The sequence below is a fragment of the Parasteatoda tepidariorum genome, chromosome 10 (assembly GCF_982258835.1).
Source record: "Parasteatoda tepidariorum strain Cologne lab strain chromosome 10, Ptep-v5.0, whole genome shotgun sequence".
NCBI lineage: Eukaryota > Metazoa > Arthropoda > Arachnida > Araneae > Theridiidae > Parasteatoda > Parasteatoda tepidariorum.
The window spans coordinates 33,502,032-33,529,849 of record NC_141764.1 but is presented as its reverse complement, the minus strand read 5'-3'; the positions used below and the strand labels follow the sequence as shown (position 1 = coordinate 33,529,849).

Below are 27,818 nucleotides of genomic sequence, written 5' to 3'. Positions count from 1 at the left end.
GTGTAAATATCGTATATTTTGGTTTTGATAACCAGAATTATTTTTTTCACCCGAAAATCTCATTACTATGCTGTTCGGTAATTTTACCAGAATTTCTTTCACCGTCTAGTAACAAAAAAAAAAAAAAAAATTAAATAAGACTTCAAAAAAACATGTTTGTGGATAAAGAATTAATGATAACCGAGTAAAATATTTAGGCTAAAATTTATTCCCAACAGAATAGTGATCTAAATCTGTATGCAATAATAATTTCGGTATCTTTTAGTTAAGTAGGGTTTAACTTTTATATTTTTCACCACAAAACGAAACTGATTGCGTTGTAGAACAAAAACAGATGACTGAAGTTTCGAGTAATACATAATACACAAAATCCTAACATATTAAACTTCAATTTAAAATTATTTTCACCTGTTTATCTTTCCAATTTAATGTTAACAATTAATGCATACACAATGCATATATTACTCTATCTCCTTATGACAAAACAATAAACTCCTAATCCTATGAGTAAATAGATGTATTCAACCTATTACATGCATTTATTAATGCCCTAGCAGCCTCAAATTGTTGATAAAGCGGTGAAAAATGGATAAATTTAGCGGAATGTTTGGACATAATGGGAATTCAGTAGAAAATGGCCACTCGAACAGAAGCAGAAGCTTCTGTTCGGTGCCTAAAACGTGCACACATCTGTCAACCACTTATCTCGTTTTCCTTTCACCATCATTTACAATGTGTTCATCTACTGGCCAATCATACGAAACTTTCATGCTTCGTTTAATGGCTTTCGTATTTGGTTAAATCGATTAATATGCCGAAAGTCATTGTTGTTCGTTCAAATTTACCTAGATGTATTATCTTTTGCAAAATAGCGAAATATATTTATTTCATGCTTCGTTTTATAGGTATATTTATTTTTAAAAATCGTTATATTTTGTTCTTTTGCAGCAAACGATTCGTTGATTGAGTTGTGATTGCAGGTTTAAAATAAATCTTTGTAATGCATTGTTTTGTTTTAAAACAATTCGAGAAAAAAGGATTTTTTATAACCTTTTAACCAGATGTTACTAAATAAAAAAATTTTTAAACTGAGAAAGGATTTTTATCAGCTTCTGAATATTGAAATGGATATTTTTGAAGAAGTACTGTTATTTTCTAAGAAGTAACATAATGCGAACTCAAATAATTATCCTTCCTTTTTATTATTATCTGCAGTTTTGAATCTGACTTAACACATGGGGACTTTTATTTTATTTTATACCTAGTATTGAAAAGCCAATTCAATTTTGTGTCAACGACGAGGATCAACGCCATAGCCTTGTAATTTTGAACCCTACTCAGAAGACATAAGAAAAGGTGAATCAGCCTTTGGAGCAAACTAGCCTTAGTGGAGGACTTCTTGTTAGAACTCTGGAACTAACCCGCATGTGCGTTACATGGTGAAAAAGACCACGAAAATCTTTCACTGTTAGCCCGACAGAAATGGTATTCTAACCTATGATCCAATGAGAATGTTTTACGTCAGCAAGTGGTAGGTAAGATCAGGGAGTAGAATTCTAATCGATCAGTTATCACTGAAATTCGAACCTGAGTAACCTCAGGGGGGGAGGGGGCGCATGCTCTATCCCCCGAGCCGTTGCGGCTCTGCAGCGACTTATCAACCCTTTATATTAAATTCAATTTCAGTGTGGAGTTTTTGAATGAAACGTTTTGCATTCATGAAGAGAATGGTGTGATTATAACGGAAGTTTTGTCAACATTAAGGAAAGCGTGTGCCAAAAGGATTAATCAAGTTATAAATAAATCAACTAACGACAACTGGGTTTTCAACCTAGATTGGCAGTGTTACTGACCTTTTTGATCTGGGAATGGGCTTTTATGAGCTTTTGAGAAATGTTATGAATTTTTTGAAAAATACTAACAAAACACATTATAAAAAGTTATACTGTATATTAAAATAAAAATAGTGATAGCTTCATGAACTTAAATGGGGCCTTATTCCTGACACTGAAGCCTGTTTTATTAAAAAGTTAAAAAAGCATGATAGATTCTTCATAAAATTTTATTATAAAATTTTATTAATAAAATTTGTAATTAGTAAATCATGTGAACTATTAGTAAAGTTGTGATAAGTAAAGCAAAGCACTCTTGAGACTTTGATTAGTTTATTCAGAGATCAACTATAGTATGTAAAATATATTTCTTTATAAATAAACAGAGAAATATATTCGAACAAGTATTTGGGCAAATTAGTTGTAGAATGGTCAAAGTTCACAATTGAAAACGAATATAGCGATGCCTTCTATAAAATTTTTTATTTAATAATTTCAACATATTTCAAATTCAGAACAAAATATATATATATATATATATATATATATATATATATATATATATATATATATATATATATATATATATATATATATATATATATATATATATATATATATATATATATATATATATATATATATATATATATATATATATATATATATATATATATATATATATATATATATATTATATATATATATATATATATATATATATATATATATATATATATATATATATATATATATATATATATATATATATATATATATATATATATATTGTGTGAGAAGTCCTTTTAAACTATAGCATTGCAGAAAAAAGTTTTTAAAAATTGGGTTATTTTGAATGGGTTTTCCCAACTTATCCCCCCCCCCTTTTAAGGTCGCAACTGCTGCAGTGATCGTTAATCAAAGAGCAGATTTAGTGCATTAAGAAAATGCAAATGCTCATTTAATACTCTCTGAGTTATTACTGGAAGTATTGATCGATTAGCTAATTTCTCAGTGCAACAGCATTTTTGTCTTTCAAGATTAAAAAAACGCTGACTTTCCCAATTTCTTAAAATCAGTTAAATTTCCTTAATACTTTGTCATTTGTGTTTAAAGCAAAACTGAAAACAGGAAATATTTAATTTTGAATTCAAAAACCTTAAATATTTTATAGCTTTTGTTAACATTTTCCTTTTTATACAATTAGCTCTTTCAATAGAAATTTTTTAAAACAGTTTCTTTGAATTTCATATTAGTTATTATTTTTTAGTTTAATTTTTTGTAAAATATTTCCATCAGTTATTTTTCTTAAATAGATATTTTATTGAACTATAATTTGTTTGTTTATTAATTGTATACCTGCTAATAGGCAAATCTAAGGTTCATATACTATGATTCTAATTCAGGAGCTCTAGGCAAATCATAGTATTTGTCGATTCAAAAGCCAATCAAGTTCGATGCACACGAGTGACGCCATTTACAGGTATCTAATTATATCTTTTTTAAATTAAATGATTTGGCATAATTACTTCTCTTCTTCTTGACTTATAATTACCCAATTTATTTGAAACTTAATATTTTTTTCTTAAAAAATGTTAAAAAAACAAGTAAATTTTTGTGGACTGAATGTTTTTTAAAAAAAAATGAGGTCAGACTAGATTTAAAAGGGTTGTTCGAGATTCTAATTAAATATGACACGCTTTTATTTTTTATCGTTTTTGAATGGCATGAAATATGATGTCATCAATTATCACTTATGCATTTAGCCGTTTGCCTTCATGAAAAAGGAAGAAATAAATGTAATGATGTTTTCCAAAATTTTTGCTGAACAGAATCGTATACTGTAAAAAACTTCTGATCAAATAATAGTAAAAGATACTGGCTATCTAAAACAGCAACCATAAAATACATTTTTTGTAAAATTTCACACCATAATTTTTACAATAATATTTATTCAATTGCAGTGACTCAGTGATTTTACATTAAATATTACTGCAAAAATTGCGGTATATCATATTTTTTGTTTTTCATTAATTTTAAATAAATTTAATTTTTTATAAAATTAATTTTAATTAATTATATGATGTTAATTCATTATATAATTAATTTTATTTAATTATATTGAAATAAAATTAATTTAAATATAATTAATTTTAATTAATTTTAAATAAATATTAACTTTAAATAAATATTTAAAAATTTGTTTTTATTTACAAAAGTTTTTATTTACTTCTTAAAACATAGAAATATCCCTTTTCTGCAATCGCCGTAAAAATATCTTATTTGCACTTCTAAAACAATCCAAGAAACATATTCCTAAAACACTTTTTCCACAAAACAAGCAATGTTACTTCACTTTACTACGTATTCCATTTCGAGTTTAAACCGACACTGTTCTATAAGCATAAAACGTATTAAGGGGAAGTTTTCGAATTTATTATAACAGTTTCCTCAGTTTTAGTTTGTGTTTTCAAATAGCACATTTACACTGAGAAAAAAATACAGTCAAAAGTACCAGATTATGGTAACATTAAGTGTGTTTATGGCTCAACAGAAATAGTGAAAAGCTCGGTAGTTTTTACGAAGGGCTTTGGTAATGAGTTTCGGTAAAATTAACAATAAAATAATGTTTTATAGTATGTGATAAAAATTGCTAAATGTGGCAAGATTTCTTAATTTTATCATATTATCTTTTAGCATAGCATAAAATCATTTGTTCGACTAAATTTACTTAAAGTAATACATAAAGTAATACATAAAATAAAGTACTAAATGTGTGGTAAAAACTAAAATTTGGAAAGCAAGAATTCCCGTTAAAGCGTTACCAAATGAGCAGAAAATTACTAAATAACTGGTTTAAATACCGTAACATTATGGTTTTATTAACTAAAAATATGTTTTTTTCTACTAGAAATATTATTATTGTACAGTACGGTAATTTTAATAGAATATTTTTCATACTAACACTATTTTCAACTAAAAATACGTATTAAGTGCTAATAAAGCTCTTAAAAAAATTTAAAGAGCTTTTTTCACATATTATGAAAAAGATTATTTTTCATAGATTGAATCATAGACATAGATTAAATCATAGAAATTGTGATACTTTTTGTTTAACTTAATATTTTGATAAAATATTTAGAAATGTTGCGTTGTGTGGAGTATTTTTCTTTTATTAGGATAACAAACGCTTTTAATCCGCTGACAAACACGCTAGTTTATTAGGTAAAATTACATTTAATAATCTTACAATTTATATAGTTTGCAGTAATAAAAAATCTTATATTCAATGAATACTGCTTATTTGCTTTTATTGAATATTTTACAAGCGTTTGATAATAAATAACTATAATAACATTTATTTAAGTTAATCATGGACTATCCTTTTTCAAATAAAAGGAAAAATAATATCATATTTTTAAACGATTGCCCTAATAAAGAATTGCTAGAATTTTATTCTACAATTTTAACGATGTTAAATGAAATGTAAATTGCGATAATAGCTATGCAAAAATGACACAATTTAAGCTGATAATCCAAAGTTAAATAAAAATTTATTTTAAAATTGGAATAAGCATTTTTTCAAAGACAGTTATATTTAAAGATTAGGCAGTAATGCTATTAAATAATATTTTCGTTATTGTTTCCGTATCATTGAAATATAAGCTTGTTCTTCATAAACAACATTTTTGCACCAGTTTGATAGTAAAATTGATACAGTATTTTCTTTTAGGCTAAATGTAAATAATCAAGTGGTATTTTTTTAAAATAATAATTAAGAAAAATAATAAATAAACCCTTGGAACCATGGAAATCGTCTTCGTTTTAAAAATACGATTTTGGAATGAAATGAATGAAACAATAAACACATGTCCGTTTTCGAAAACAGTTGTCTTCTTTATTCTTTTCTGGAACTGTTATATTTTTGTCCTGTATCATGAGAAATTTATGAACCAAACATACAAACGAATATAAGATACGAGGAAGGAATTTATGACATGTTATAAATCGGAACCCTTAAAACATAGCCAGGGTCTTAAACATGAGTTTTGGCACCCTAGAAAGTTTCAGAATCCAACGTAAGATCATATTTAATGATGAATATGTCCTGTAGTAGAAGACAGTTATCTGCTTTACTACTTTATCCTGGAACTACCATATCTCTATTTTTTACATGAGAAATTTTTGAACCAAACAATAGACACGAATATAAAACATGACCATAAGTCAAACGACTTTATGTCAAGTCTGAGAAATCAAAACTTAGCCAAGTTTTTGAACTTAATTTTGGGTTTGGGCTGAAAAATTTGAACTAACCAGTAGAACACAATACTAAACAAATATGCCTGCAATAGAAGCCAATTGCCATCTTTTTTCTTCGTTCTGGAACTACCATGTTTCTGTCCCATAGCAAGTGAAGTTCCTTAAGGTAAGACTTTGAAACATGCTGTCTGAGCCATCTCGACTTACCTGTGTTCTAAAGAATAATTTTTGGCACTCTGAAAATTTTTTGAACCAAACGTTAGATAAGAGTAAAAATTGTAATATATCTTAAATAAATTAGACTATATAATATAAATAATAAGAGTAACTATTTCGCAGTAAAAGACTATTGCTTTCTTTATAACTTTGTCTTGAAAACTCAATGTCTTATTCCTATACTATGAGAAGTATATTTCTGTTTCTGAATTCGACATTGCCATTGCAAAGTTCAAAATTTTGTTTACGTCACGAAGTTATCTTATGTGCTATGACAAATATCTGAATAACCAAAAGTTGAAAGTATAAAGAAAAAAATTATTTTTCAGTAAAAGGCAATTGATTCATATATTTGTGTCATACGGAAATATGCCATGACGTCAATAATTTTATTTTTTTTAAAAACGTAGACTAGTTGTCTTTTTAGAGAACCACAATTTTTGAAATTGTTTTTTATGATCATACCAGTAAAATATATTAGCCTAATTTTGAGACAGATATGGATGACAACGTTGTATTTATTTTGTCATTGCCATGCATTTTCAAAATTTGTCATTGTCATGCAAAGTCCAAAATTTTGTCTACATCACGAAGTTATGTTATGTGCTATGACAAATATCTGAATAACCAAAAGTTTAAAGTATAAAGAAAAAATTCCTTTATAGTAGAGGGCAATTGGTTCATATATTTGATTCATACGGAAATATGTCATGACGTCAAAAATTTAATTTTTCTAAAAACGTAGCCTAGTTGTCTTTTTAGAGAACAATAATTTGTAAAAAAAAATTTTATGATTCATACGAGTAAAATATATTAGCCTAATTTTGTAACAGATATGGATGACAACGTTGTATTTATTTCAAAATTTATTGGGTAAAATTTAGTCTTAATACCTATCTAATAAATGATACTTTCTCTCTCGTTTTATAACATTGCAAATCATAGCCAAAATCCCTACGCGCTTACTTTTTCCCCATATCTTAATCATTTGGGTTTTAAGTTTTCATAGTATAGCAATGAGTCTAGTTGATATGAGGAAACTGTATTTATGACAAGCGATGTTAAAGAATAATATATTTCAGAACATTAAACATAGAAAATTAGGATTCCTATACCTTATAGAGATTACATCCGAACCTTACGGACAATTATGCAGTGGGCATCTATTTATTTATGCTATTTATAAATATCACAAATCTAATTTGTTAAACGTTAAATTGTTTAATACAGATAAACCGCAGAGAGTATTAAATTGTTTTAGGAATTTACGTAGACTAATTCAATATACATTCCATGAAATAAAAAAAAAGTGGTCAAGAGTTACTGAAAAGTAAAATGAAGTTTTTGATGATTTAATGTCCATTAATGAAGAACTAGTATTAATGGTTCTCTGTAATTAATGATTGTTAAATATGACACATGTTTAAGATATCTAGATCATTTGTTACTGCTAATGACGTTAGCATTTATTAAACTCTATTCCCATCAGATGAACATTATGTTTAGTGTCAAAACCACACAAAGTAAATATTTTTTGACAATTTGTCTTCTTCATTCCCTGACATTATAGCCAACAAGCCGATATTTTAATCTAAGCGCATTTATTGATGTTGTTTTGAGAATAAGTAATGATTATAAATAATGATATTAAATAATAAAAAAATGTAATATTATTAATAATACTATAAATAAAAGTGTCTTTTTTTAAAATGCTATCTTGTACTTAAATATTTTTATTAGGCCTACTAAAATTAAAACTACATTAAAAAAGCTCAAAAAATTTTGCATCAATCGTTATATTAAATTTCAATATCAATTATTGTTTCTTTTAAAACCCTTTTTTTTATTTAAATAGAATCCAAAATTAATGTATTCAAGGGAAAAGCGTAAGTCTATAAATATGTATTAGCATAAACATTTTGTCAAAATACCAGAATAAGAAACAAATTGTTTAGTCTCTAAATTGATTATTAACTTGCATAACTCACCTTGATGTCAGGCTAATCGTGGGAGGTTTTCACCGTTTTCCTCTTTATGCAACGCAAATTCGGGTAAGTTTAATCAAAAATCCCTTCACGAAGAAAAATGTCTTCCAATACTTGATCCAGGAGTTCCCTTGACTTCTGAATTGAGTTCAAAATTACAAAGCAACTAAAATAACGAGTTGAACATGGGTAGTCCTAAATGTAAAACTAAGTCGACTGTTCAAAGGTTGGTTGTAAAATAAAATAAAATAAAATAAAATACCTTGCACACTAAATAGTATTACAGCGATTTTGGAAGCAGTATGTGAATAGTATCAAGCATTGATTTACATTAAAATTATTTCAAAACTGAAGCTCTGAATTGTTTTAGGTTATAATTTTTTCAAATCGCTAAAGACATAGAATTATAAAATATATTTTAATTTAGAGATAACTTTAAATTATTCTGTTGATTCTCTGCATTTAATATATCTAATATAAAATTATGCTATACATCTGGGAATATTTACTATAATTAAATCGTTCCCTGTTTAAATCTTTCTTTTTTTCATATAAAGATGCATTCTAAATTTAAACAATGAAACTTTCATAAATTTTTATGTCATATGATCATTTATTTAGAGTTGTACACTAAACAATCATCTTTTTCTATACTTAAAAAGAATTAAAATTTCGTGTGCAATATTTTTGTTTGTTTGTGTGTTCTTGCATTAAAACAAAGAGAAATATTATAGATTATCATTATTAATTCAGTGCTTAAAAATGATTGAATGGATTTTCTTGTTAATTATATTTTAAAGTAATTTTAATGCACTCCTTTAATTGATTTTTTAATAATTTTTATTTTATTTCTTAATTTAATTTTTAGCACATTATTGGTTTGCTTTCGTGCCGAATAGTTCGAAAAAAAATGCAACGTGAGTTCAAAATTTTAGAAATTTATGGAAGTACTTTCACATTGAATACGTTTTATTTTCCTTGAAAGAAATATTTCAGTCCAAATTAAGAAAAATGTATAGAACCACATTATTTTATATCTTTAACCTAAAAAATTAATTTAAATTAACAATTCCAAAAAATTATTTCACAATAGTTTTAAAGTACTCATCTACCATAGTTCTGCAAGACATTTTGCAGTTATATTTAATAAAATATACTCTTTTTTCGTACAAAACATAATGTTTTCTGAATATATTTTTTAAAAATTAAAAGAAAAGAGCTGTAACCTTATTCTGTTAATGCTTGATGTTAATATAGCTTAAGCATCTTTATTTTTACAAATAAAACAAAGAAGTAAATCGTTAATAAGAAAATCTCAAAAGGGAAAAGCAAAAGAAAAATATTATTACCTTCGTTCTCACTTGTTCTAGAGCTTCACTTCAGTTCTCAGAGTATTTCTTGTCATTAGAGATAAAAATGTCTTATTTTCTAGTTTATCTATCCGTTAGAAATAAGAAACTTCTCGGAAAAAATGGTTAAATAACAATTAATTTAAATTTTATTTTACCATATTAAAAAATAGCAACGATATTGTTTAACACTATATATGTATGGACAGTAAATTTAACGATTGGTTTTAATAAATGACAATACACCATAGAATGTCCTCAAGAAACGAAAGAGCGATATATTTTTAGTTGATATCCAATTTTTTTCACTATAGCGTATCCTTATAGAACAACGAACGACGTAATTAATAAACACAAACATTAAGAAGCGCTAGCCAAATTGGCGAACTGTACTATACTTTACATGGCGACGCAACACATTTAGATACATGACATTTAACAGATATATTAGATGGTGTTCAAGTTGTTAATTGTGGGAAAACCGCTAATATTTTGCTTTAATCTAATACGGTTAAACAACTAGAATTTTATGGTACCAACTATACCCACTTAATGAAGCAGTTTAGATTTCTGCAGCTTGGTACACGCAGTAGCCGAGAAGGATAATCTGCTAATTTCCTGACCGACGGAACGGAGTTCGAGTCCCGGCGTTGACACCACAATATTTTCTCCCTTTCCCTTCAACAGAGGAAGAGTTTCTAGTGTCCTGTATTTCCCAATCAATGATCGTGGTCCATTTGAATACGATATTCGCATTCACGCATAGATGACAGCATTATAAAGCTGCTTAAAGCCTTGTCTTTCGCTAAGTGAAATAGTCAAATAAACTAATTAAACCACATTCCATGGTTCATTTGACAAAACAAAACTCAAGCACAACTTAACTTCAATGCCCATTCTCTAATAAAACGCCTAACTCCAATGTCCAGTTAAATTTCTTTTCTACGGTTTTGAAATCATGCTAGTTGTAACAAAAATATATAGTTTTTGTATTCATGGTTCTTTAACCATACTAGTTGCTCACGGTTTCAACCGTAAAGGTAAAAAATGCTCTTTACCGTAAGCCTTACCGTGAATTCGTGAGACATACTGTTGCTGGTTATTTTACCGTAATTTCAGAATGAAAATTTTAAGTGTGCAATATCATTAGGAACTTTTTATTTTTTAAGTTAGTTAAGTTAAGTTAGTTAAGTTAAGTTAGTTAGGTAAAGTTAGTTAAGTTAAGTTAGTTAAGTTAAGTTAGTTAAGTTAAGTTAGTTAAGTTAAGTTAGTTAAGTTAGTTAAGTTAGTTAAGTTAAGTTAGTTAAGTTAAGTTAAGTTAGTTAAGCTAAGTTAGTCAAGTTAAGTTAGTTAAGTTAAGTTAATAAAGTTAGTTTTTCAAAAAAAAACTTTTTTAAAAAAATGTTTTAAAAAAAATGAAATTTTTTTTTACAAATATAGTGATAATATTTCAGGAATTCTTCAAAAACTATGTTGCTAACCGTTACAGTATTTGGGAACAAAAATGAAAAAAATATTTTCGATTTTGAGAATATTAACGTTGCCTGCAATTATTTGAAAGATAAATAAAGGTTGAGATAAATAAAGCCCTGATTGGCTTAAAATAAAAGAAAAAAAAGAAAATATTAATTGGTTCTTCAAGAAAAAAAAAATTTGTAATCTTATTCTATAAATGTTTGATGTTAATATAGCTTAAAAAGCATCTTTATTTTTCTAAGTAAGGCAAAGAAGTAAATCGTTTATAAGAAAATCCCCAAAGGGAAAAAGAAAAAGGAAAAATATTATTACCTTTGTTCCTTCTTCTTCTAGATCTTCACTTTAGTCCTTAGAGTATTTCTGGACATCAGTGATAAAAATGTCTTATTTTCTAGTTTATCCATCCGTTCATCATTATTAAGTTAACAACATAAGGTACAACATCATTAGGAACTTTTTAGTTTTTATTTCAAAAGTCCCTTTTTCCGCTAAAAATGTTTACAAATATAGTGATAATATTTTAAGAATTTTCTCAATAACTATGGTGTTAATTGTTACATTATTTAGGAATTAAAAATGTAAAAGAAATATCTTCGATTTTTTTAAAATTTAATAATGTCTACAATTATTAAAAGATATTCTTCAAACAAAAAAAAAATTAAACGGTTTATTTTTTTAAAAAATGTTAACTTTTTGAGCCTTAATAGTCAAGTACAATTATACCTTAGATATTCTTTTTTTACAAATAAAAGTAAATATTAAATATTTTTAGAAGAGAAATAAATAATTGCTAAACTTATAAATGCTTTCAATATTTGTGTTGAATTTTTACAATATTTATCAACTATTATAAAGTACAAATTTTATTTTCGATTCTTGGAATTTTACATTGTGGGCAATGAAAGAAAATAATATTAAAATTTTTTCTTAGGTAAATACTTGAAAAAAATAAAACGAACTTTATAAAACCTTATGGCGATAATATTTATAGAATGATTTCAATACTTTGATGGTAACAGTTGCAATGGTTAGTAACAAATATCGACAAAAAATATAGTCCTTGATTTTTGCAAGTTTACTTTGTGAACAATTATTTAAAAAGTATTTTTTTTAAATGAAAGAAACTATCAAATGTGTTTCCTGGAAAAGATAAATACTTGTTTTACTTAATTGATGTACGTTCTTTAACTCTGAGAGGAATTTCTATTTCTAGCTAAGTAGAAAAAAATAATTAAGAAAAAACTAATTTTAATTTAAGTAGTTCGTATAAAGTAAATTGCAAATATAAAAAGGAACACGTGAGGAATAATTCTTAGTTTTCCTTACAAAAAAAAATTTTTTTTTGACATCCTTTTTTTCTTGAGTTTCTTTTATTAGCACAGGTGCTACTTTCTTTTAATCTTAAAATGTGATACATTAAAGTTTTGGAATAGAATTGAATGCTTTTTAAAGAATAAGAAAGCGTTTGAGTGTTAGATTAAGCGTCGGAACTATATGCTTAAAATTTAATTTCGTAATTTTTGTGCGTAGTTTTTTGTTTCATCAGTTTAGAACATTTTATGTGCATATACATCGTACTAAATATCAGGCAGTGTGCTAAATATCAGTACTAAATATTGCAGTGTGTAGGATGTGAATACTTGTCGCATAATATAAAAATTTACCAATTATCTCAATAAAATGCAATACAAATATTACAAGGCGGTATGTTTAGTTTATGTTGTCAATAAAACTAAGCACTTGAGTGTTAGATTAAGCGTCGGAACTATATGCTTAAAATTTAATTTCGTAATTTTTGTGCGTAGTTTTTTGTTTCATCAGTTTAGAACATTTTATGTGCATATACATCGTACTAAATATCAGGCAGTGTGCTAAATATCAGTACTAAGTATTGCAGTGTGTAGGATGTGAATACTTGTCGCATAATATAAAAATTTACCAATTATCTCAATAAAATGCAATACAAATATTACAAGGCGGTATGTTTAGTTTATGTTGTCAATAAAACTAAGCACTTTATATTGCGTGGTAGGACGCAGCCCGAAACCAATTATATGCATAATCGAGCCATGGTGGCTCAGGGGGTAGAGCACATGCCTCTCAATGAGGTGCCCCGGGTTCGAAAAGCAGCGACGGTTGGTAGATACGAATTCGGCACCCAGCTCACACCGACGACAGAGCTGACGTAGAATATCATTAATGGAAGAAAGATCAGGGGTTCGAATCCCCTTGCTGTCAAGTTTACCGTAGAAGGCTTTCGTGGTTTTCCTCACCCTGTAACGCGCATTCGGGTTAGTTTAATCAAAAATCCTTACGAAGGCAAATTTTTAACAATACTTGACTCAAGAGTTCCCTTGTCTTCTGAATTGAGTTCAAAATTACGAGGCAGCGGAGTTGAACTTTGGTAGTCGTAAACTCAAAATTCAACGTTCCGTCAAGTTTACCGTAGAAGGTTTTCGTGGTTTTCCTCACCATGTAACGTGAATTTGGGTTAGTTTCATAAAAAGTCCTCACGAAAGCAAATTTATAACAATACTTGAATCAAGAGTTCCCTTGTCTTCTGAATTGAGTTCAGAATTACGAGGCTGCGGAAAACTCAAAATTCAACGTTCCACGACGGTTATAAAATATACGTTAGAAGAGACTTGGACCTCTTAGCGTTGATTTGCGGGGGAATCGGGCAAGCAATTGGCAAGATCAATACTGACTCTTTACTATACGAGGCAAAGCTCTAGATATGCTTGAATTGAATCCAAGAATACGAAGCATTCGATTCGAAACTCTGTCTTCCTCTCTTTCGAATCATACTTGGAAAAATAATCTGGGAAAACTATCATACTATGAGTTTTGACATTTCACGTGGCATTTCTGGTGAAAAAATAAACCCATTTTTGGTAAATAAGCCAAAAATATAATGGTATTTAAACCATTTATTTAGTAAATTTTCCGCTCATATGGTAATGGTTTACCGGAAATTCAAAGTTATAGTTCTTACTACCTAGTGGTTTTCAAAATTAAAATTCTACTACCACGCATTTAGTAAAAAAATACAAAACTGAAAAATAAATTTAACCGAATAAATAGTTTTTATGCCACGCTCTATGGTATCATGATAAAATTTCGAAATGTTATAACATTCATCAAGTTTTATCCACATTTACCAAATTTTATCACTTATTATACAATCGTATTTTATTATTAATTTTATTAAAATCATGACTAAACCACTTCGGTAAAAATTGCCGAACTTTTTGGTGCTACCATAGAGACAGAATCACTGTAAATTTTATATTCTGGTAGTTTCGGCCATTCTTTTCTCTGTGTGTATTTTTCTTATATTTTATCTAATCCATTTTATTATTTTTCTACAAGTTTCAAAAACATTTTAAAAAATATTTCAGCAACTAATTGTAAAAATTTCATTTCATTTTTACTCGTTGTTTTGTAAAATTTATTGAACAAGGTTGCGTTAACGTTTAACGCTACATTTTTATTGACCGGGAAATCACGTGGTAGGATCCAGTTTTCCCTCATTCATTTCCATATTGTCTTGGTTCTCACTAGCATAAAAATAATAAAAGTCATAAAAGTATTGTTTTTCTATAAATATTTTTTTAGTTTGATTTGATACACATATAATTTAATAGGATAGTATTTTTTATTTTCAAATTTAGTGGATAACAATTGTAAAATATGAGTGAAAATAATCCCACGGACAATGCGACGGATTTAAGGTTATGTCAAGGTACGTCTCTTGTGAATATCAATTGATTGTAAGGTTTTCTCTTTTGAAATTACATTATGACGCATTCACATACATTATTAATACAAATACATTTTCCATGGCGAGACGATGAGGCAATCACAAGCACTTCCACTGGTTCAAGAGGTTCACTAGGGAAAAATGCACAATATTACCGTTATTACAGACCACGGAAAAGAGTCGTTGAATAGAACTAGTGTTCCTTCTAAGACTGCTGATTCTTCTACAATTAACGTCGCAGGTTACGAAGTTTAACTTTTTCCTCGCGGAGGGACTCCACGCTCTATTTTTTTATATGACGATTTACCCCGCAATTGACTTGTAGACACGTCATTGCTTGATTTTAAATCTGTACACTGCGGGAGATTTTTAAAATTTAAAAAAAAATCTATTCCTAAAGTTAAGAATTAAAGCATGCATGCTTTTGCATGCTTTTTGATTTGAATTCTTGTCACCAGGACAAAAAAATCCTGTGTCTTTTAAATAATGAAAATATGATATTTCTTATCACAATCAGGATTTGAGATAAAACCTAATTTCGGTTTTCATTCACATAAGACTTTAATTGATGCTGGAATGAAATCTCCTTAATAAAACTACGTCAAAAACCCTCTATATATTTAATGTAATAATTATTATAGTAACGTAATAATTGCTATAGTAACGTAATAATTGTTATAGTAACGTAATAATTGTTATAGTAACGTAATAATTATTATAGTAACGTAATAATTGTTATAGTTACGTAATAATTGTTATAGTAGCGTAATAATTGTTATAGTAACGTAATAATTGTTATAGTAACGTAATAATTGTTCCCAGAAGTGCTCCGAAGTCAAGCATCACTGGTTGCGATTAGTGGGCGGAGAATGACCACTTTGATCAGGCTACGAAGGGACAGAGGGTGGGCGGTATCAGTCCTCGCTAAACTGTACTACAGTAAAATGCTCGATTTCGTGAGCGGGTCGTTGAGCTACCAAAGCGGGGAGCCATCCCCTACACAGAGGATCAAAATTGAGGTGGCATATCTTCGGATTATCCACCGGGATGTTTTCCAGACCGTTGCCATTGGGCAGCTCTATTGCGAGGTAAATAAACACATACAATAACTACAATAATTTTTATAATACTTAATATGTTTTGCAACAATATTTTGAAATTATTTCAAAATTTGAAAAATATTCTTAAATATTTTTCTACGAAATGCTATTTGAGAAGTTGCCTATACTTCAACATGACAAGAAACTGCATTAAATAATGCTTTTGACGATAGCTAATTGCAATATGTTGTAAAAAATCACGGCACAGAAAAAAAAACTGAGAACAGAGTGATAAATTGGATTATTAAACATCACTGAATTTGATACCCGGTGCGGTTTTGATTCTAGATAATGCTTAAAAGAAATAAAAGCTGGATTTTTTTTAGTACTAATTGGTCTCATCTGCTTAAAATGAACCGTTTTTTTTGTTACATCAAACAATTAACAGTTATATTTTTAAAAAATTTTTTTGGAATGCATTTAAAGCATTTGAGGACAATGAAGAAATTCTAACAAAGTAGAATTGTTGCAAAATTAACGTAAACTTAATTTGTCTCTGAAATGATCATGTTAATTCCTTAAAAATGCGTGGTAATTGGGAAAAAAAGCTTGTATTAAACAGAAAAAATTATTCCCTTGCCATCAATGTCTAGGGAAAAAATACATACGCGGTGTTGTCTTTTTCCCTTTTTACCCCCATTTCTTCTACCCGATGCTATTGTTATTTTGCTTCTTTTGGAGCTCATTAGCGTTGATAAGTTAAGATCCACTACTTTACCCTAGACGAGTGGGTGAATTAATTTATTTAAATTGCTCTTCTTTATCTGTAAATTGGTTGGAATAATTAATTTGCATTTTCTTAACTTTTGCCATTTTCCAATTCGCTTTGAAATTTGTTCCTTTTAAGTTTCTAATGCTGTTTCAATGTAATTAAAACTACTACAAGGAAATCTCATGAGATAACGAGGAAATAGATAAAAATTGTATGCAAATTTTTTTGTTTGTATATTTTTTTAGCATTTTTTTTAAAGGAGAAAGAGAGGCATTATTTCTTTTGTGTTTGGTTTATTAACGAGACTTGGTTTTGATAAAAACTCCTTGAGGCAGTTATTTTTTATTTTGTATATAAATTCGTCCAATGTTCTCTATAATTCTGCAAATGCTTTTGACCATATATCATAATATATACTTAACTAGTACATTTTATTATGCTTTATGGTAATGAATTTTATTTAAAAAAGTTTATTGCAATCGTGATCAGATAAATAAATTTATAGGGTGTTCAATATCATCTACATGGTTTTCGAGGAATTTTAACTATATTGATCAATTGTACATTCACGCTGTAAACAATTCCGGACAAAAATATGGTAAAAAGTACTGGCACCCAGAGTGCAGCATCTATAAAATCCACTTCTCTTAAAATCTATTTTTACCGTTAAATGCTATACCGTAATCTTTACAGTATTATTTATTAAATTACAGCAATTTAGTGATTTTTACAGTTAATATACGTACAAATTATGGTATATCAGATAATTGTCTGTTTACTATGAAAAAAGTGGATTTAATAGCAAACAGTACCGGAACTCAGGGTTCCGTACCGTAATTGAGTAATTTTTTCACTGTGCACGCACAAATGTATTGAAATAACTTATTTTTAAAGGTAAAACACTTTCTTTAAAAAAAACTTACTTTTATAAATATGTAACAGATTCAAATGTTAAAAAATTGGGTAGAAATAGTATAAAATATATAAAAAAAATTTATGGAAGGCAATATTAGTCTAGCTCTAGTTTTGGATAATTAAATTTCGAACTAAAATTTTTTATTCTTTTATTGAAAAAAGAATTGAAAACTGTAATTGATTTGGCTAACAGCTAGATATTGATTTTTTTTAAAAAATTTAACGTTGTTTGACCACGAGCCAAAATTTTTACGAACCAGGTTTTATAGTTGTACATATTTGTCTAGTCTAGCTTTTTTCTTCTCCGTAGAGGACTCTAATTTACACTTTAAGATTCTTAAGATTTTTTAGATTAAGAGACTTTAAGATTTTTTTATAAATCACATTATGCTTGAAACAGGTATAGGATGAACATATTTTTTGTCATATGGTAAAATGTTTCAGAACAATCATCAAAACACAATAAAAATATTAATTAATAAAACCATTTATTAACATTAATGGCATATGTGTTGCTTTACTTACGAATTAAAGTATAAGCACTCTCTCACTCCCTGCCTCTCCCTCTCTCTCTTTTATCGATTGCTAATCTGTTGGTCTAAATAATCTGTTGGTCTTCTTAAACTGTGAGTCGCGACCCCCAGGGGGGTCGCGGGACTACTGAAAGGGGGTCGCAAAGATCTGATACTTTTCAATCATTATAAATAAAATTTTAAAATTAGTATACACACTACGTACAAATATAAATACAAATAAAAATCATACAAAATACTATTGTAGTTTTATTATAACTATTTTTTGAAAAAAGTGGCAATGCAAAACTGTTATGTAGGGCCTATAAATGAAAATATGGAAGTAGCATTTAAAATAATAAATACAACGCGCTCCTCGATTTTCAACTGAACGTTCGACATTGATGTCTGGCCGCCGGCGTCAGTGTTTGCAAGATAACTTAGTGATTATAAGTACCCAGACGCCGCGTCGCCTTACAGCTTACACATACAATACGAAAGCATAATCAAGCTAGGCTAGGCGAATCGGCATATTATTTTTATAAAAGAATAATAAAAAAAATTAAATGAAAGCTTCTTTTTCGGCGTCTTTGTGATACGGTGCCTTTGTGCGCTGCACACTTTGAACACGCCATGCGTCGGGGTTGATCTGATCGTAATTTGTTGTCATTGCACTGGTAAAGATTCGAGTGTAGTTATTTTTCTGTTTGTACTTCAGTTTGGACTCAGCTTTGTCTTCGTAGTGACATGTGTGTATTTACTGTGTAATTTTCAGTTGGTGTTTTTAATTATTACGTTAAAGTTCAACTACATTTTGTTTAATTATTTATTATTATTTAACCATCATGGATAAATGGCTAATTAAAATTCCAACTAATAAGTCTACCACGCCGTCACAACCAAGTTGCAGTGCTTCAAATCCGACTTCTAGCAAAACAAAAAAAAGAAAATATGACGAATCATATTTGCAGTATGGCTTCACATGCTCTTCTCACAACAATGAAGAACAACCAGTGTGCTTAATTTGCAAAGAAGTTTTGGCTGCAGAAAGCATGAAACCATCAAAACTGCAACGACATTTGAATACTAAACATGCAACGTTATCAAAAAAAGCCAATAGAATATTTTGAGCGTCTTTTGCAAACATCAAATAAAGAAAAGAACACTTTGGAGAAGTATGTTACTTTGAATGATAAATATCTATTGGCATCGTATGAAGTTTCTTATTTGATAGCAAAAACGAAAAAGCCTTTTACTATTGGAGAGCAACTTTTACTACCTGCAGCTATAAGAATGTCTGAAATTGTTCATGGAAAACAGTATGCTGCTGAAATTAGTAAAATTCCATTATCAAATGACACTGTGTCCAAAAGAATTTCAGACACTAGCAATGATCAATTTCAACAGCTTCTTGTGAGGCTTAAAGACAGCTCAAAGTTTGCAATACAACTGGACGAGTCGACAGACATTTCAAAAATGGCACAGTTGTTACTTTTTATAAGATATATTTATGAGGGAAGCATTCATGAAGATATACTGTTTTGTCGTCCTCTGGAAGGTCATACTCGTGGAAAAGATATATATAAAAAAGTAAATGAGTTTTTTGAAAAAGAAGGATTAAATTGGAAAAATTGTGTTGGTGTGTGCACGGACGGTGCTGCAGCAATGACCGGACAAGATCTTGGTTTTACAGCATTTGTTAAAGCTGGAAATGATCATATTACATTTACACATTGTATGATTCACCGAGAGGCACTTGTTGTTAAAAAAATTGCACCAGAATTAAACACTGTGTTTTTTGATGCAGTCAAAATCATTAACTTTATTAAAAGTCGAGCACTTAATAGTCGATTGTTGTGCATTGATATGGATTCGGATTATACAAGTTTATTGCTACATGCTGAAGTTAGGTGGCTATCAAGAGGTCGAAGTTTGAAACGATTATTAACTTTAAAAGATGAAGTTCTTATATTTCTAACAGAGCAAAATTCTAATTTGGCCGATTATTTTCAAGATAATTTATGGCTTCTCAAGCTATGCTATTTGGCAGATATTTTTGATAAAATCAATGATATGAATTTATCAATGCAGGGAGTCTGCGTTAATATGTTTATGTTAAAAAATAAACTTGAGGCCTTTGTTAAAAAAATTCTTATATGGAAGAACAGAGTGGAAAGTGGATCGCTCGAAATGTTTCCATTTACTGACGAGTATATAATTAGTAACAATATTTCAAAAAAAGATACTCCTATAACAAAAATTATAGTTAATCATTTGAAGGATATGGAAGTTTACATGCATAGGTATTTTCCCAATGATATCGATACACAACAATGGATTTGCAATCCATTTTCAATTGAAATGGAAGAAATTAATTTTTTAAACTTAAAAGCGCAAGAAGAATTTGCCGAATTAACAAGTGATACTACCTTGCGACTTAGATTTTCTCAAGTGCCTGTGCATGAATTTTGGATAGAAATCAAATCAGAATATCCCCTACTATCGGAAATGGCAATGAACAAATTACTGCCATTTTGTACAACATATTTACGTGAATCAGCCTTTTCCACATTAACTTACATAAAATCAAAATACCGTTCAACTTTAATAAACGTTGAAAATTTATTACGATCTGCACTAACTCAAATTGAGCCTAGATTTAATTATTTGTGTAAAAATAAACAATCACATCCGTCACATTAATATTGTTTGATGTTAATAATATGTTTTTATTAAAAAAATTGTTACAAAAGTTTATTTTTTCTATTGAATATATAGATATAGTTTTATGTTTTCTTATAAAAAAATTGTTACAAAAGTTTATTTTTTCTATTGAATAAATATATATATAGTTTTATGTCATTCTATTTATTGTGTTTTATTACGACCGATATCCCGTCAACGTTTCCAATTATATATATGTGAAATGAATGGGTACGTATTCTTTAATCCTTATTTTATTTACATTGTAAAATAGTGCGATATTACATCTACATCTACGGTTAATATATATTTCATTATATGGAGGAGGGGGTCGTTTAAAATTTCCTAAGCTTGAAGGGGGTCGCTATATAAAAAAGTTTAAGAAGCCCTGGTCTAAATGAATCATTGACATTCCTCTTCTTGGTCTAAATAGGGGGACTTATGACCATAGGGGGAATTATGACCTTCTGGTATTAGTTAGAAAGAGCATTCTGCTAAATGTTAAAGCAGCACTTTCACTTAATTGTAATGATTTCTTGTTTACATCATTTTTTGACTTTTTTTTTAAAATGCAATTTTTAATTTTCGAATGCGAAAAGTTCGTTTGGCAACTGTTTTTGAGTGCACTATGCGTCGAAGCACTTAATTATTATTTGAAATTAAGATATTGAAATTCCCCAATGACACATCATGCGAAATTCAGTGGAGTAATGCATTAAAGAAGAAGTACCGAAAAAAATAGTCGCGTTCTGATATGACGTCATAGGAGGACAGCAATGCTTTTGGTAGTGTTTCGTTCTTTAGGGATGGCGACGAAAGCAAACGATAACCTAAGAGAAATTAGACAAGTTAAATTGCTAATAACTGGAGAAATATGCTTGAATAGGTCTGTAAATATGGTTGCATTTCTAATTTGAAACAAATTTTTTGTGGCTTTCCTGGCCACGAACTGAACTTTTTCCGTTGTTGAAATTACTTCATTTCACCTTAAGAACATTCTGCACTGGCATTCCTAAAATTGGTTTCAAAATAAAATACATATAAATAGTAAAAGATGAAATTATAATGAAACTTTATCAGCATTTGATTTTCTAATTTGAAACAAACTTTTTATATGGCTTTTATGGTCACTAATATTTCCTGTTTTTTTGTTGCACTTACTCCACTTCACTCTAAATACAATCTGTATTGACATTCATAAATTTGCTTTAAAATGAAATACTCATAAGTCGGACTATAACTAAACTATAATTAAACTCAACAACCATAATTAAACTCAACTAGTGTTTAAGTCTTTAAATAAAAATAGAATTTTCTAGCATTTACACGGCCATTAACTGCACTCGTCCCTTTGATAAGCTTATTTAATTTCATCCAATATTCATTCTATACTGACATTTACTTCGAAATAAAATATATATAAATTATAATGACTCGAATCGCGTTGTTTATCCAGTACGTTCATAGGATTGAGTAGCATTTAAACCTCCCGACAGAGGATTTTCTAGACCGAACTTATAAGGTGCTACCCTTACAAAAATTTAAAGTGCTTTAGGGGTTTATTTGAGGTTGTTTTGAGGTGTTAAGGTTGAACTGAGGTTTATTTGAAGTTAACTTGAAAAACAACCTTAAAAACTTCCAGAGGATAGTAATCAAGGTGTATGAAGTTGCTTTATTCACACTTGAAGTTGTTTTGAGGTTACGGTTGTTGTTGTTGTAGTTCATTTACGTCGCACTAGAGCTGCATAATGGACTATTGGTGACGGTCTGGGATACATCCCTGAGGCTGATCCGAAGGCATGCCATCACAATTAATTTTGATCCTTTGCAGAGGGGATGGCACTCCCGCTTCGGTAGCCTTATGACCTGTGTGCGAAGTTGAGTACTTTACGGTAGAACAGTTACTAAGACTGATACCGCTCACCCTTGGACACTACACAGACTGATCCAAGTGGTCACCCATCCACACACTATCCGCAGCCAGTGATGCTTGACTTCGGTGATCTGCGGGGAACCGTGTCTTAACGATCAGTCCACTGCGGGACCATTTTTTAAAAGACGAAAATGGGAAACAACATTCCCTGTATTTTCCCAGCTTCTAAAGAAAAACTCAAAATTCCCTGCATTGTTCCTGTTATTTTAAGTGATTTTTAAATTCCCTGTATTTTACAGGATTTCCCTATTTTCCTTATGGAGTAGCAACCCTGTTCTTTACTTTGTGATCTTCTGAGGTGTCTTAACAATCAGTCCACTGCTCAACGTTTTGAGGTTATAGAGATATACCTTATTAGAAACCAGCTTAGAGCGGTGTATATGTAATTTTTCTTTAACACTTAGAGCAAATAAATATATTTGAGATGTGAATAATTTCACCTGATTTGAACTAAAAATATTGTTGAGCTATGCATGAAGTTGGCTCCGGTTTTTAATCTTACAGGAACTTCCCTGGTCGGGCGGTATCACTTGCCAAATGCTCCGCAGCATGGTAGCGGGTTCGAATCCCGCCGTAGGCCTGGATGTATTTTCGTGCCGCCCTTCTCTGAATTGTACTATCTATTTCTCTACTTAACCCAGACTTATAAGCCGTGATTATGTAACTAAGCACACAAGTCTGAATATATGTGTACCTATATATATTCTATATAAATTCCTTACTGATGTTTACTTAGAAATAAAATACATATAAGAAGTTGACGCTGCAATGAGTCACAGCCGAGAAATTCATTAATATTTTTTTAAATTGTATTTTAAATACTAAAACAATTTTTCTCAAAGAGATTTTAGAGATTTAGATTTAGAGAATTTTCCTATTATGTAAGTTCAAATAATATAAATTTTGCTAATCTCTCAATAAAGCTTTTTCATCCATGATGAAATAACATTTTCTGATAGAAAATTACATATTCTCATTATTCATATTTATATATATATATATATTGTTACTTTGATAATTTTGCATATTTTTATACTTTTAATTATATTATGTTAAAAATACAGCATCTACAGAAAATCATTTACTTTAAAATTTTTGTTTATCATTCTTTTGACCTTATTTCTAAAAATTTTTCACACATTTTTTAGAGTTTAGAGATAGACAATACATATTTTCGAAGCAAAAAGAAATTATTTTTTGATGGAAAGTAAAGTATACTTTAAACCTAATCATAACAAGCAAAAATATTATCAAATAATTTAAGAGTTTTATTTTTTATTACATTGCTTGAAGTTCAATTTTCCTCCAACTCTTGTATTTTATGACAATAATTGAAAAGAATTTTTCTATTTACTGTTGCTCTAAATGTAGTTATTTCTTTTAAACGATTTACGTTTCTTTATTTGCAATTACACTAAATCGTCATAAATTCCTTTTTTATTAGTTTCAGTTGCTTTTGTTGGTATGAAATCCACTCAATAAGATATTTTGTCATTTTTTCTGGGAGAATAGATTCTCTTAAAAGATTTTGCAGTTTTTCTTCTTCTATGTAACTATTTATTGCTAAATCTTTTATCCTCTGTGAAATTTATGCTTTCAGAAATAGCGTGCTTCTCGTTTATTTGTCAAATATTATTTGCAATTGAATCAAAATTGTTTTAAATTTCATATTTATTAGTTTTGGCCACTTTTGCTAAAATGAAACCTAATCATTCAGATCTTTTGCTATTTTTTGCGAAACTGTTTTTAAATCTTTTTACTTCTATTAATACGTTTGAGGAAGTAGTGCGTGGAATGTTTGTTGGACTAACATTATTTATTGAAATAGGTTAATGCTACAAGGAGAAAGAAATTCTGTTAAAATTATCGTAATGTTTGGTGTCCCGCAGACACCGTTCCCAGCATATCACCGAAGTCAAGCACTGACTAAGGTCAGTGTGCGGGTGGGGGACCACTTGGATCAGCCTGCGTAGGGACCGAGGGTGTGCGGTATTGGTCCTCGTTAAACTGTTCTACCGTAAAGTGCTCGACTTTGCGTGCAGGTCGTCGGGCTACCGAAGCGGGGGTGCCATCCCCTCTGCAGAGGATCAAAACTGTGATGGCATGTCTTCGGATCATCCTCAGGGATGTTTCCCAGACCGTCGCCAATAGCCCATTGTGCTGCTCTAGTGCGACGTAAATGAACAACAACAGCGTAATGTTTGGTAATGTTATTTCTGTTAAAAAATAATTATTATTTCGGTTAATAAAACAAGAATATACGAGGTATTTAAATTATTCATCTGGTAATTGTTTCGTTCATATGGAAGCAGTTCACCGGAAATTCTGGTTTTCAAAATTATAGTTCTTATTACTACAGGTTTAGTAAAAAATAAAAAACCTGAAAATAAATTTAACAGCAAAAACAGTTTTTATGCTATGCTCTAAGGGAGTCATTTACTTTGAATCAAATTTTTTGTAATTGGATTAATTTTATTTACCCTTATATTCCATCAATTTATTTTCTAGATTACTTACAATTATGTTTTATTTTGCCAGCACTAATAAACTTAGCAGCATGATCCTCATATTTTATATATTTGTTTTAATTATTTATAAGTTGTGGTGGTTAAAATCATTGTAAATTAACTTTATTAAATCGAAAGCCGAATGACGAAGTGCATTATTTGTTGTTATTGTAAATATTCAAGAAAAATTATTGGTCAAAATAAGCAGTTATATTTAGATATATAAAGCTTTAACAATAATTAAAAGTTACTTTGATTAGATTAATTTCTAAAAAAAGTGCTTTAAAAATAAAATTAGTTACATTTTATATGCAATGGCATTAATTACGTTCAAACCATGGGACTAGTATGGAAATGTTTAAAAAAAAAATCTACTTTAACCTGATGTGACATATACGTCACTTTAATTACAAGAATTTTAGGAGAATTATTCTTATCTGAAGCAGGACTTTTTTCACATTAAGCAAATTTTTTAAATTCTTTTTGAAACTAAAGTAGTTAGTTTTAAACTAGTAGAAGGAAATATTTATTTAGTTAAAAAAAACAACCACTTTTTTAATAGGAGCTTTTTTTTTTTGCGTCACGGCAAACAAAAAATCTAGGCGTTGAAAGAAGTATATTTTCTAATTGGCTTATGCATCGTTTAAACTGAAGATAAAAGTTCAAAATTGAAAAAAAAAATATTATATATATTTAAAATAAGAATTGATAAGCCTTTCTGGCAAATTTAGAAAAAGCTTTCCCTCTATTCTCTGTTATTTGTTACTAGAGATAATTAAATTCAAAAAATATCCGTTACCATTTAGTAAATTAAAGTTTTCAGAAATATCTCGTTAAATTTTTATCTGAATAATATTATTTTAAATGGCATCAAAATTTTTGCAATTTTGTCTGAAAAAATAAATTCTCTTTAAAAAAACAAAAACAGATTTCGTATATGAAGTTTTTTTTAAATTTTATTAAAAAATCGTTTTCGTTTGTAAATTGTTTGAAGAAGCAGTCTGCAGATTGCTTATGTAACCAAAATTATATAATAAGCATAAAAATGCTGTTCATTTAACCAAAATTATTTGAATAAGTATTAAAATTGCTCCTTTTTAAATTTGGTTGCTGTTTTTGAAATAAGCCGCTTTTATTTAGATATTTTACGCCTTTTTTTCTGGAAAAATATATTTTATAAAAAGATTCAATCACACCTATTCTGTGAGTTTAATTGCTGTTAAAGTTTATATTTTCTTTAGAATTCCGTTTGAAGAGGTAGCTTATTGAATTAGAAATAATATTTTTTGCTATAACACTCCTTTCACCATAAATTCCTTTTTATTATTAGTTATTAATGTTTTTGTTGAAATGGAATCAAAAGGATATTATTTGCCAATCTTTTTAAGAAAATAAATTTAAAAAAAAAAACATTCAGCAACATAGATTATTACCAAAGCTAAACATTGTTATTAGGAGATATGTGTTTTAGGAAATTGCTTGTAAAAAGTTTGTTTGAAAAATCTTATTCGCAATATAGTAAAACCATCATAAATCCACTTTTATCCTCTCTGTTGTTTTTTTAATAAGAAATTTACTCAGAGAAATTTTTTGTCAGTCTTTTTGTATAGTTAAATGTAATATTAGATAATTTATCAGGATCTTATGGGATTGTGTGTGTAGATGCACTAGAAGTATCAGAAGATTTTCAGGTTAAATATTTAGCTTTTATTAACCACATCACAAACATATATACGCTACATGCAAAATAATAAGATTAATAGAGAGTTAGGACTGCACGTCCTTCTGCAATGAGTTTAAGCAGAGAAAGATGATGTGTTCAGTTCGGATCTCATCAGAGAAATGAATTTAAAGTTAGATGTTAGTCAGTAGTTATAATAGTTGTTCTATAAAGTCAGTAGTTATAAAAAAGTTTCTCAGACTTTGTTAGTTACTGTACTTCTGACAAATATTTTACAATTCTTAAAAGAGTTATCTAATTGTTTGCAGATATTTTTGTCACTAATATTTAATTACACCGCTAAAAGATTCCGTAAAATCGCACAATATTTCCATCAACTTATTGAATTTTCACGTGTTTCGATCATACCTTTGAAAAGTAGTAAACAATTTCCTGATTTCAGTGATTATTCTTTTTGTGTGTGACAGCACCTCTGTTTGTGATAGATATTTTAATTATTTTAATTTTAGATTACTTTTTATTTAATTAATAATTAAACCATAGATGAAAAAGTAATTTTATTTATTAATGAGTTTATTAAATTCTGTGCTGAAGTTTCTTGAAGTCCTTTTCAGCTTGGTCCATAGATTAGTTGAAGTCCGCGTTGTCCAACGCGGATAACGGATCAAATGAAACTACTGATAGCTGAAAATATTTAAAATGGAAGAGGAGAGATATAGCAAAAGGTTGATTATCCCAGCATTAAAATTAAAAGAATAAAAACAAGCTTATCTCTAATTCTTACACGCATCTCTAATGAAAGGTTAAAGATTTATTTCTCTAAATTATAATGGCCTATATCTAATATTTTCAGAATGATTAATGTATGCTT

The 27,818-nt window shown here is 28.8% G+C and overlaps 1 protein-coding gene across 1 annotated transcript; it reads left to right on the top strand.

Moving 5' to 3' along the window:
* The first annotated feature begins 19,215 nt into the window (after positions 1-19,215).
* Positions 19,216-23,025, top strand: LOC147802489 (zinc finger BED domain-containing protein 5-like). Its single transcript, XM_087152725.1, has 2 exons — positions 19,216-19,713; positions 22,999-23,025. The coding sequence occupies exons 1-2, from the start codon at positions 19,216-19,218 to the stop codon at positions 23,023-23,025; spliced, it is 525 nt and encodes a 174-aa protein (XP_087008851.1).
* The last annotated feature ends 4,793 nt before the right edge of the window (positions 23,026-27,818 follow it).